The sequence below is a fragment of the Melospiza melodia genome, chromosome 2, assembly GCF_035770615.1.
Source record: "Melospiza melodia melodia isolate bMelMel2 chromosome 2, bMelMel2.pri, whole genome shotgun sequence".
NCBI classification, from domain to species: domain Eukaryota; kingdom Metazoa; phylum Chordata; class Aves; order Passeriformes; family Passerellidae; genus Melospiza; species Melospiza melodia.
Genome location: NC_086195.1, coordinates 16,789,647 through 16,802,281, shown reverse-complemented (window position 1 = coordinate 16,802,281; position 12,635 = coordinate 16,789,647). Strand labels below are relative to the sequence as shown.

The 12,635-nt window shown below is 38.4% G+C and overlaps 1 protein-coding gene across 5 annotated transcripts in view; it reads right to left on the bottom strand.

Annotated features, from left to right (window-relative positions):
* Positions 1–1,192: 1,192 nt before the first annotated feature.
* SCML2 (Scm polycomb group protein like 2) overlaps positions 1,193–12,635 on the bottom strand; it is a 72,935-nt gene continuing 61,492 nt past the window's right edge. For 4 of the 5 annotated variants that reach the window (XM_063182871.1, XM_063182866.1, XM_063182880.1 and 1 more), the window contains 4 exons: positions 11,954–12,067; positions 5,860–6,141; positions 4,999–5,162; positions 1,193–3,535 (listed from right to left, as the gene is read on the bottom strand). In XM_063182871.1, the coding sequence (XP_063038941.1) occupies positions 3,410–3,535; positions 4,999–5,162; positions 5,860–6,141; positions 11,954–12,067 (686 nt within the window). In that variant the 3' untranslated portion in view covers positions 1,193–3,409. The remainder of the gene's footprint in view (positions 3,536–4,998; positions 5,163–5,859; positions 6,142–11,953; positions 12,068–12,635) is intronic. The other variant, XM_063182875.1, reaches the window with a different exon arrangement.

The window sequence follows — 12,635 nt, the reverse complement described above, 5'->3', positions numbered from 1 at the left end:
AAATTTCAAATTTTTGTATCATGTTCAGGGCTTACATAATCACATCCACAGACTCACATAAAACTGTCAGAGCTACAGAGATGGTTAACACCACTTTTTGCAAATCATATCCCTGACTGCAGAGGAAGAGCTTCTACCAACATAATGAGTAATGAGATGAACATCTTCGTGCCTGTGTCTACCGCCTGAAATAAAAAATGGTGTGTCTTTATCCAAAACAACAAAAAAGGGGAAGATGCTCCATCCTTCAAGCCAACACTGGTAACACGATATTGCTGTCTTTCACTGTCATTCCTACATATGTGTGAAAAAGTCCTACAATATGTATACTGCCACACCCTACCCTCCAGCCTTCTTCAATTCTATTGTTCCATAGGTGTTCTGCAAAAATAATTTTTAGAGCTGCTAGTCCTCCCAGGCAGCAGTATTTTAATTTCCAATAGTCCCACGATGCACTGAGTTATGGCACTGTCTTCCAAGATGACCAAAAGTTACAGAAGCAGATAAACAGATGAATTCATGTTGATAGAAAAACAATTGGAGAAACAAAGAGACTAAATCACATTGTCTTGTATATCAAATAAACACCAAAAAGATACTAAGTATGCTCTGAGAGAGATCAGATGCAAAATGCCTCTGGACTACTGGTACTGCCAACTTGCAATTTTCATCAACTGCCAGTGACAGTTGTGAGGTTACCATTAACCCAATCCAAGCTCCTTCTCAGGCACTGGCTGATTGCTGATAACAGTCACTGGAACAAGAGACTTCTGTATCACAGAAATAAGAAAGCTTAAAGTCTACAAAATTCAAACTTACTGCCATTAACTGCTTTGACTTAAAATACTTCATGTCTTTATCTGAACACAGCACAAACATTTTTTATCAGCCTCTTTCCCTCAGTGGTTTATATGAGAATTCTATAAGCTTTAAGTTGGATAATGATATATACAAAACAAAATAGTTGAATAACTAGGTAAGTTCTTACTTTGAAAGCACAGAACAACCCAAATTCAAACATTAATTGCTTCAGATGAACAAGGTTGGAATGATCTTACCCTTTTCATTAAAACCTCCTCATATCAGAGGTTTCCATGAACTGTCAAGAACAGCCAAATGCCAGATCAGACAGCCACCCTTGCCTATGCAGAGAGCACTCACCCATCCACACAGCATCAAACAGAACAGACAGTTACAACAAGGAACAAACTATTTTATTTTTCTTGCTAGATAAGAACATCCCACTGAAAATAAAGAATAAAAAATATATTCTGTTGTAAGACTCTGAATGCTCGAAACTCACGCAACAGCACACGGAGAAATTCTGGTACAGCAACATCACAGTTATCTTTGTGCACATGGGTACACAGAAAGCCTTGAACAAGTATTTATACCCACAATAGTGCCATGTACAAAAGACCAAAGAGAAAATTCAAACATCTTTGTTTTTCTTATGCCAAGGGCAATGTAAAAAATTAATATTGTTTTCAGTCAATTACGTCCACTTAAATGGAATGGGATCTTGTTATGCTGAAGAACCCAAATTCAGCATAATAATGCATAGAAGAAGTAGTATATAATTATATATATGTATAAACAATATACTGAACACATGGGGAATGATGTTTTCATTAATGTATAATTCCTGGTGTAACCATATGAAAGTGAAGCCAGAATCTTTCTAACACCAAGAGAAAATACTCTGTTTCTTCAATCAATGCTCTGACTTTTTTTTAGTATAAAGAGCATGCCTGTATTGTATCATCTAAGCATACATGCACCACAAAAGATATGCAAAACAAATCGATACAGATAAACTTTAGTGTCAAATGTCTAATGATGTAATAACAAAAACAATTCTCAGGGCCCAAATGACTTTCTGAATTGAAATTGTATTGCAGTCACTTAAAATAACAAAATACTTGGAATTGTGAGTCACAAAATTCACTGTTTTCTAGCAGTACCTTGCTGAAATCTGATGAGTATCAGTCTACGGGTAAAGAAAGTCATTTTCAAAAAAGGAATTTGTAAAAAATACATTTATACTATATGCTTTCATATAAAAAGGCATTAAGAAATATAATAAATCCTACCATTTTAGGACTACACCTTCCCTAACAAACAGTTTTATCACTTGACTATTACATACAGTACATTCAATTTCCTAAACAGAAAGTATATTTTCTTGTCCCTGATGTATTTTACAACTGGCAGTGACAACAAACTGTTTTATTATCACCACTCATTCTTGCAGCTTATACAAACAGCACCAATTTTACCCAAAAAAAGGTTTATCAGTTACATAGTAGCACTTCCTCACAGGAAATATAAACCCAAAACATTGGAACCAAATGTGTCTTTCCAAATATATATCAGAATATATGGCTCAGAGTTAAGGGATGAATAACCAGGAGTATTGCATAGTACAGGGATCTTGCCTGTATGAATAAAAACACCTTTTGATTGTTTGTCACCTTCTGACTCCAAGAACAAATTAAACAGGTGCTAATGAAAGTAATACACAACTAAATTTACTGGTAAAAAAAACCCAAGAAATTGTACAGTTCTCTCTGGCACAGTGCAAAGTACACATTAAAAAACTGAAAAAATATGTACAGTGTGTATGTATATTTTTATATAGTACTTATTTCCCTGACACATACACATGTACATATAAAAAGCATGAACACATCCATGCCAAACTTAGCAAAAAGATGGAATGTTTAATATGTGGATGCATTGTTCCAGTGAAATCAGTCTGTCTCAGAAATGGCTGTTTATACAGCCAATATGACCTTCCATGAAACAGAAATATTTACTGCCTGCCTAAACTGATAATATATGATACATTTGTCCTCATTACTTCCCAAAGGACTGATAATCACACTTTATAAAAGCTTATACTTGTATTAAGCCCTCTCTTCCATTACCCTTCCTCTCTTCTGAAAGACCAGAATATTCACTACAGAGATGAAATCTTCTATTTTAAGATTTTCTTGCAATATAAAAGTTTACAGCCACCCCTGTAAAAAATATTAACACCTGATGCTGGTTTAATTTATTATTTCCCTTTGGGATTCAGCTGTTTTGGTTCTGGATATGAACACATTGGCTGAAGCCTGTAACTCAGAACACACTTTTCAGGATTCGGAGAGCATTGTTACCAGACCTGCCCACACCCAGTATGATCAACTGTCCTTCCCTGGCAACTTTCTGTGAAAGAGTTTGCAAAAATACTAGAATGTAATACAAATCCCTCCCCTCACTTTATCCTGAATGTCTCTTTTACAATTCGAGGCCACTTTCAAAAAATAAAGGTTTGTATCAGCAAAAGCGTTTCAAATGAAGGCGATGGCTGCGAACCTGAGAGCTTGGTGTGACCCCAACTCACGTTTGTGGTACCCCCTGGCTAGAACTTCCCTTGTTTAAGTCGTTCAATGTGGTAGCACAACTTCAGGGCAGGCCCCAGCTTCAGTCCCATGTATTTCATTATCATATCACTCCTCAGTAAGAGTAGTGCTTTCCCATCAATTTCCTGCAGAAGGAAGAGAATAAACACAACAGACAACTACTTCAACAAGCTGCACAGTAAAACAGGAAAGTACATTACAGTTGTTTATACTGTAGTACAAATACATCTACTGTATATAAAAGAGCAAGTTTGAATTTACAGATGACCACTGAAATTTAATTAGTTTGAGTATTTTTTAATGTGTGATTAAGTATTTGAGATGTTAAAGAAAGAAAATAATAGTAAATAAAAGAAACAGACCAAACAGCCCTCAGAATTAGGGTTTCCAACCAGGAAAAGAAGTGAATGGGTCAAGGGAAAAAATAAAAAGAAGCTGCAAAGGAAGGTCTGTGCAGTTAGAGATTAAATGATCCAAGCCCTGAGGCCTTGCACTGAACCTTGAAAACAGCTGTGGGAGGATTCTGGCATGCGTGTGCAAATGGTCACATGGAGGAAAGGGCCAGAGACCATCTAAATATGGGAAATTAGACAGATCTATTTCCATGTTGAACCAAAGAGATTGTCAGGATCAAGACCAAGGACAACCTAGTCAGACTTCAACTGTCTGACTGAGAAGTTGCTGAAATATGACAGTCCTAAGCTCTTAGTATCATTACATACCACAGACAGGCAATTAGTTCCATAAAGCACCATAAAGAGAAACATTCTGTCTTACTTTTTTAAACATAAACCTGATAAAACAAGTGACATTTACCATTGTTATACAACTAAGAATAAAATATAAGACAGGAATCTACATCAGAAGTTATTTTGATTTTTCATTTCAATCCAGCTTACTCAGAGATTAAACTGTTAGGAGGAGCTGGAGCATAGATGAAATACTACTAAAGACAAAGCCAATCTCTTTTTGGAGGGCCATATATGCAATAAAATAAGAAAGCAGCTCTTTACTGAGCAGCCTACCACAGAAAGGCACAGCAAGAAGAAATAGGGGAGATCAAGCCTATCACAAACTGATAACAGTTTCTGTCTCTAAAGATAACATCTAGTCAGACCTATGAAACCCTCCATATTGTTTTCTCAAACAGATTAATTAAGTATTTCAGTTCTCTGAATGTTAGCATCAATGATTAAGTGCCTAGCTAACAATGGGTAACATCACCTCTGCTCTAGAAGATTAAGTCTCCAAAACAGGGGGACTGAATGCCCTGCACTGTACATGAGAATGCCATCGTCTCTAGAGGCACCATGTACGTTGGCCATTAGAACTTGGGCACTTCCAGGTTGGCATTATTCCACATACACTGGAAAGAGGTGGCTATTTATGTTAGTCTAGCAAGACTGAAAGACAGAAAAAATATACTGCAGGAGGGGTTTCATTTCAGGTAGAAAAGTAATTTTTCCACCTCTCTCTAATATATCAGGAGAGTCTACTCTACCTGCAAACAGACTGATAGACATGAAAGTTGTGTTTTAAGAGATTAACGTGATACAATCTACTACAATAGAATGGACAAGCATCATACATGTCTCCTGAAGAGTTCTGCATGTGGAGCCAGTGCCCGTGGATCAGCTTCTTTCACAAAACGCACTACTTCCTCTATTGACCAAGTGGAAGGATCCTTATTCAATATTCTTGAAGGTTCCCTTTTTAGTGACTTTAAATCCGGTCCAGTTGTGGAACTTGCAGCTTTTAATACAAAAATATTGTGAAAGGGAGAAGTATCACTAGTTTGTACAGGGATAACACATTTCATTTCACATAAGACACTTTAATATTACCTTATGGCATTTATTAACCACTGTTTGCAATATATTAAAATGAAAAGATGCTTTATTTCCCTTCTAATAATATTGAACTGTTCCTTTTGTCTTTAAATTACTCCTATAACTGCAAATATTTACAGCAGCACAAATGAGCACTGTGACATACCTAGAGGGCTTAGTTTTACTTGTACTTGGCTCCTGGGTCACAAGATACTATTAACTGGGAATGAGGCAAAGGCAAGTGAAGCTGTGCAGACAGAGGGAGAGACAGTAGGAAACTCTATCCCTGTATTTCAGCAACATGGCAATATTTGCTAAGATGCTTAGGAAGTGAGTTGCATGTAGCTATCCCTGTCTGCTCTGGCTTGCTGCAGGGTCCATCACAGCAGCAAGAAGAAGCTGCAGCAGCAAAGACCTTGCCTGGCTTGCAGTACTACACTATTAATACTAAAAGGCTTAAGTTCTGTATTTGCAGTTACGTTAGCAAGCCTGACAAGCTTGGCAACAGCACATTTCACTCCATATGCAAGCTCTCCAATGGCAAAGACCTTCTTTATTCATAACTTTGCCTGTTAATTGAAGCAGTGACATACTCTGGAAGGTTTTGTGTAACAGCATACCTTCAATCCGCCTGTGTATCCGATTCCTGCTGACTTCATAGTAACCACTGCTCCCCGCCGAGCTCAGGGACAGCCTGCGCAGGACCGGGGCTGAATTTGAGGTAGCAGTTGCTGGCTGATGGGAGTTTCTGTAAAATGCAGCATTTCCTGAAGGCCGGTACTCCGTGGAATTCCGACAGGCTGGGTTTGATGCATTTACAGAATTAAGTGCAGAATCCATAGAATCCTCAGAAAATCGGTGCTCTTTGGAAGTGCTGTTTTCCTCTATAGGCAATGTTTCTGCTACACAAAAAGCAAGCACCAACATGTTCAAAGTGATGGACATTACACCTTTGTTACTTTTGAAGCTACTGACCAATTGTAATCCTGTTAACAAATCTCTTGTGAGACAATCACTGAGACTGAATGTTTGCCCCTTTTCCTCAACTAATCATTGGGCTCTTATTGTATTTTCAAACATTATTTTTGTAGCAAAAGATTTAATATGTCAGGTTTGAGACATTCTTCCATTAATCATTTCAGTTGTACTTACTGTTTACTGAAAGCTATGAGCAGGGAAATGACAGATGAATTTTTTTTTTAAATAAAATTGTCTGCTGTAAATATTGATACATCAAATAATTTTAGTCAAGCCAACCATTAATATTATGTAGCATTTATTTTGCAAGACATTATTAATGCAAAAAACTCCCTCATGTTAACTAACAATTGTTTAGTAAGTTCTAAACAGCAGAGGGAGTTACCAACTTCATAAAGAAAACAAATGGACAATTAATATCTATGCACCCCACAGGTTCAGACAGAGGTGCCATTATTAAAAAGGGCAGAAGTTACAGACAAAGCCACAGAAGGCTTTGAGTGCCTGGCATGGCACACTAATGTAACACGTTTTGACCATCCTGCTTTATCTACACACAGTTCTTTGCATAGGGCAGGGTTTCAAGGTCTCTAACTGCAGACTCTGGAAAGCTAAAGATTCAGGTAAATTACTGAACCCAGAACCCACAGAGCAAGTAAAATAAAAATAGTGAAGTCTCGGGGGGGGAGTGTAACAATATTCTAGTTCTTATGTCTTTTCAGTGAATAAAAGAAAAACAACATTCACTCAGAAGACTTGTGAACTTTTTAAAGTCTGTCAATACTGATTCTCAGCCACTTGAATGGAGTTCAGCATGTCCCTTTCCCTGGGCCATGAGACAGGAGCTAGGTTTGCTTGATTACTGAAAATTCCACTCCCATTCAGCCCAATTCAGGTCTGTTTAAGAGAAGCATGCTGTGTGATGAAAAAACCCCCAAATCAACAGGAACACCACTCCATTCTCCAGCAATCATAGATATTCCCCTCTGTTTGCATCAGACCAGTATCTAGCACAAGAAAGAACTTGGAAGCATGATGTACAAATCTGTATAAAACAAATGCTGCTTTGGCAGGAGAGTTAAGAGCTGGAAAAATATAGCTAACAGGTTCACAGAAGTGTAAGCCCCACACAACCATCTTGAAAATAACTCTACTGAAGTGATAAAACATATGCTAGTGAGGCAGCATATTCTTTGGAATAAGAACTGGTATGTTCTGCAAAAGAAGTTCCTGAAATAAGCCTTTTTACTACTCTTCTTATATGAAAACTTTCAAGAATTTTTTGGGCAAATATTAAAACCAAAGGAAGAGTATTTTCCTAAAGAACCCAGTGACCTTCTCAAGCGTGCTTTCAACTTGCTTGAGGTTCTCTTCTGAACTTCTTGCTTGAGGTTCTTCTCTCAGGTTCTCTTTCTGAATCCTGTTTCAAGTGTAGTACAGTGAAGAACTATTATGTGTATTTTGACTTTCATACACCATAACCCTGGAAGGGAGTTAAAGCTCCCAGAGGGCCAGCTCCCTCCTTAGTGAATTCAGTAAGGCAAGACCACAGAATCACAGAATGGAACCACAGAATCCTTTTGGCTGGAAAAAGCCACGATGACCATTGTTAACCCAGTACCACTGTGTTCACCACTAAGCCACTTGTCTTTTACCCAGGGACATGACTCAACCCTGGGCAGCCTGTTCCAATGCTTGACAAGACTTTAGTGAAGAAACTTTTCCCAACACCCAATTTGAACTTCTTTGTGTGCCACTTGAGGCCATTTCCTCCTGTCCTATCGCTTGGGAGAAGTGTTAGGTGGGAGAAAATTTGAATTCCCGCCTCCCAATAACCTCCTTTCACACAACTGTAGAGCACAGTAAGGTGAGTGAATGGAGGTGAGCACTTCCACAAGCTCCCTCAGTACCCCTGGGCAGATTCTATATGGTCCTAGAGACTTGTGCACATTGTGCACATTGTGCACAAGTGGTGACCATTTTCCCTTGGATTGTGGGGGCTTCAGTCTGCTTCCCATCCCTACCTTCCAGCTCAGGATGCATGGAGAACAACAGATCTTAGTACTGAAGCCAGAGGAAAACGAGGCATAAAGTATTTCAAACAGCCTTCCTAAAATTTCATCACTTTTTTCCCCACCCCCCACATCCAATAAAGGCTTGAGATTCTCCTTAGCCCTCCCCGACTGCTGAGAAAAATGAGACAAAAATTTTCTTGTCTTTTATGGCAGTAGCCAGATTAAGTTCTATTTGGGCTTTAACCTTTCTAATTTTTGCCCCAAATAACCTAATATCATCTTTGTAGTACTTTTGATTTTCATGCTGCTTCTTCCAAAGTCCTTTTTTTCCCTGAGTTCCAGCCAAACTTTTCTGTTCAGCCAGGACAGTCTTCTTCTGTCAAGTTTGTCCTTCAGCATGTGAAGACAACCTGCTCCTGCATCTTTATGTCCAGCCTTTCTGGACTCCTTATCTGCAAGGTGATGTAACATCTTTTACTAAATTTGACAGTTATGGAATAAAGAAGCTTTAATGGATACAAGTCCTTCTCTTTCATACAAGTAACTTTCAAAATAACTGCTGCAAAACTTTCTAGTTTGTCAGATCCGAGTCACAAAAGCAAAGAAGAAGCTACTGAGGTATTTAAAGAAAACAAACAAGAAAACAAAAGCCTTTATATTTCTCAGAAGTACTTACAGTAACTTACCAAGATTCAAAACAAAAGGTATCATTCCATAGAATTTCAGAGAGACTTTAAGAGATTAAGTCAATGATGAACACTATACAATTAAAAAGTTGCCAACCAAGGGAAAATTAGAGCTGTAGAGAATGAAACCACATCTCAGTTCACGGCCAAAAGGCAGAGGTGATACCTTAAATTGTTACAGAAAGCTGTATGAAGGAGCATAAGGTTTAACTGACTGACTCTGTGCATTCAGATTTCAGAAATCTTGAAAGGTAAGATGGAACAATGGAAGCAACATTCCCCAGCAGAGAGTTTCAACTGGAGTATTAAAGCATGTACCAGGCAATTCCATGTAACGTAATAAAAAAACCCATTTTTTAAGTTTTTATGGTAAACCAGCAGGAATCCAAATATAGGTTGTTTTTTGGGTTTTTTAATAATTGGTTTAGATTATCTTTGTCAAGACTTCTGTAGAAAAAATATTTAAAAATTACTGTATTGCAAAAGAACTGAATTGTATTCATTCCAGTTATATCCCAGATTTCTCTCTGTCATATATCCTGAAGGAAATACCAGGTTTGGGAAAGATCAATTCTGCTTTTTTCCTCCAAGATATCAGCATTTGAATTTACCTTACTGTGAATTCTAAACTCATATATACAAGGTGGAAAAGGTGGCATATTTCCCCCATTTTTTAGGTAAAGCTTTCTGTTCAGTAGCTGTAGTATCCAATCCACTTTCCAATCCATCCAGCTTCTCTACAAAGTGCAGCCAAACTGGCATCTAGGAAACGGAGCATTGCAATCCATGGAGTGACTCAGTTCGCCTGCCTCGGCATTTTGAGCAGCTGTGAATAGCAGGGGTATGGAAGGAGATGGGAGGTTCCACTGCAGCATGCCTGACCTCTGGGCAGATTAATGAAAGGCCAGTAAGAGGCCTTCAGTTTCAAATGTGGGAAGACAGCAGACTGTTTAGGCACTGAAGCCTTAGCAGGAACTGGATGTTTTGTTTTCTTGAGGCTCTTCTGGGAATTAGAAGCCAGTTGTTCTGTCTCACACATAACAAAATGATGTAATTGGACACAGTACTAGGAACACTCTGTTTTCAGGGGAAGGGAGTCTGAGTTATTCCCCACTCCCTCCTTTATCTTTCGTAACTTTAAAAATAAACTGTTAGTGAGCAAGAAAGGCAGCAAAACCTGCACAGCACATCCCTGAGCAGATCAGAAGGAAAACGAGCTGTTTGAAAGACTTTCCCACAATTACTCCATTTTGCTTTCAAATGATATTTCAAAACAACTATTTTAAGACAACTGTGTCTCAATGGAACCAAACTTTTTGGGGGCAGATCTTTCTTGTTAACCAACCCATGACTGACCGCTACAAAATTGCCTCCAGATTTTCAGCAGAGGACATTGTCCTAATGGGAAACACACAATGCTAGAGAACACTTTGCCTGTTAAAATACACAGAGTACAAATTCAAACCTCTGAAACTATGGAAAAACACTTGCTTTAATTACTTTTTATTCAAGTAACTGCATTTTAAAATGAACTAGTGATCTTAAAAAATATTTTAAAGGGTACCCTGACTCCATCTGTAGAAGATCTGCTAGCAAACAAGGAATAAAAAGCAGAATGTGTACTCATGTTTACTTGAGTAAGATTTCTTACAAGATACTGCAGATCTACTTAAAAATTTGTTTTGCTCCAAATGAAACAACTTCATTTGAGCACTATTAAGTGCTCCACACTTATGTTAATACCAAAAATATAACTTAGATATATAATGTATCTCTGGAATTAAACCAGAACTTCTTTTGTGAAGACACAGAAGTCAATAATCAATGTAGAACTGTGTATAATAACAGCTACAGGAAATATCAAGATGTGAATATGTTAGATATATACAAAATAATAAGACATATAATTTTAAATAAGTTATCATTTGGAACATTTCAATTTTACATCCTTTTCTGCTTTAACTGTAGTCTTATGGCATTTTAATATGCACAAAAGAGATATCCTGCCTCTGCTCATGCCAACAGATACAAAATCATTTCAAGGTCACAAACAAAAAAAAGAAGAAAAGGAGGAAAAAATTACTAATCTCCATTATACTTCAAAAAAAACCCCTTGGAAATTATGTGCAAGTATCTTACTGCAAGAGAAAGTATGTATCAGATGGGATAAGTCAGTATCATCAATTTACCATGTCTTAACCAGTTAAATAGCAAATACTCAACCATTTCACTGTGTCTCTCTCACCTGCATTTAAGCCTAGATGCTTTACTTCACATCTGAGGCAGACTAGGACTAGACATGTGCTCAGTTACTGCAGCTGAGCTGCAGCACAGGAAGAAGTGTTATTTCATCTGTGAACTACACCAGCCTAAGAGTGAGCTGTCACAGGGGGGCCACACTGCCCCCCTGGCCATGGCTGCCTTCCACTCAATCCTTCCTGTGCTCATCCAAGTCCACAGAGAGTCACTTCAGAGAAGTAAAACAAGATTTCACCAGGATGTTTTCTGTGCTTTTGGTCACTGCTTCAGCTCACTACCCAGCCAGGGAAAAAGAGCAGGGGGTGGGCTAGGACTCAGTGCAGGGACAAGGAGGCAAGGAAAGCAGGAGCAGCACAACTTCCACTGGCAGCTAGCTAGCCATAAACTCAGCTGAATTGTATCATCTAGCTGCACCCTTACTCACTTAATGAACCCAGCCTGGAGTTAAGAGCTGCTTCCAATTTATCTCCTAACCCATTTCAAGGCAATTGGTTTTCTGCTCAGTAGCCCTACATGGAGCAGGAGACTTCATCTGTCACCTGTTTGCCTGAGCCCCTTCACAGAAAAGGCTGTGGGTTTAGGAGAAGCACTGCTGGAACTTGCAGTAGATCTTCTTTAAGTGCAAAGTGCCAGTGATCAATAATTAACACACTTCCACCCAGACCTGTCAAAGGCTAGAGACAAACCAGATACATATGTTGTAGTCAGTCCTTTTTGACTGGAAATACTGAAACCATAAATAATCCTCATATATAATTCTGACATAATGTAATTACCTTCAGATGGATGAGCATCATTTCTGGGAAGCTTAGGGGAAAGAGGAGCAGTGTATGGTGGAGAGTCCTGAGGGTAGCGTTTAGCACTCCTGTTCTCAGGTATTTCTTCTTTGGCTGTGAAGAAGAAAAGTCACTGCTTGTTACTCTAGCATAAAGCTGCTCATGGGCTAAGTCCAGAGACAGAAGCTGACAGACATCACCAGGTTAGAGCTCCATTTCTTGTGTCACATAGACTCAGTCACTTCAATACAAAATTTCAAAGCTGAATAACCTTGACCCTGTCTACCTGGCTGAACAGTTAAAACTAAGAACTTTCATACCATAGATAGAATTATAAACATAATTTCTGCATTGGAAAGAGGAAAAAAATTTCTACAGCAGCACCCAGAACACAAACTCAGCTAACAAAGAGCTCTGAGGATGCTTCATTCCCAATATGTGAAATTGTCTTGACAACAAAGCTATCTCATCTGTGATTCCTGGCTTCACCTGGGACTTGTAATACCTGGTCCTACAAACAACCTGTTGGGAGACCTTGGGCAAGTAATTGCATCTCCCATTTACTCTCCATTCCTGGTGCAGCAAAGGTATTGGATTCACACAAAATTTCACAAGCAGTCAATTTCACAAGTTTTTCTACTAGATCACTGGACTGTACATAGTAGTAGAATGTAAAAATCTT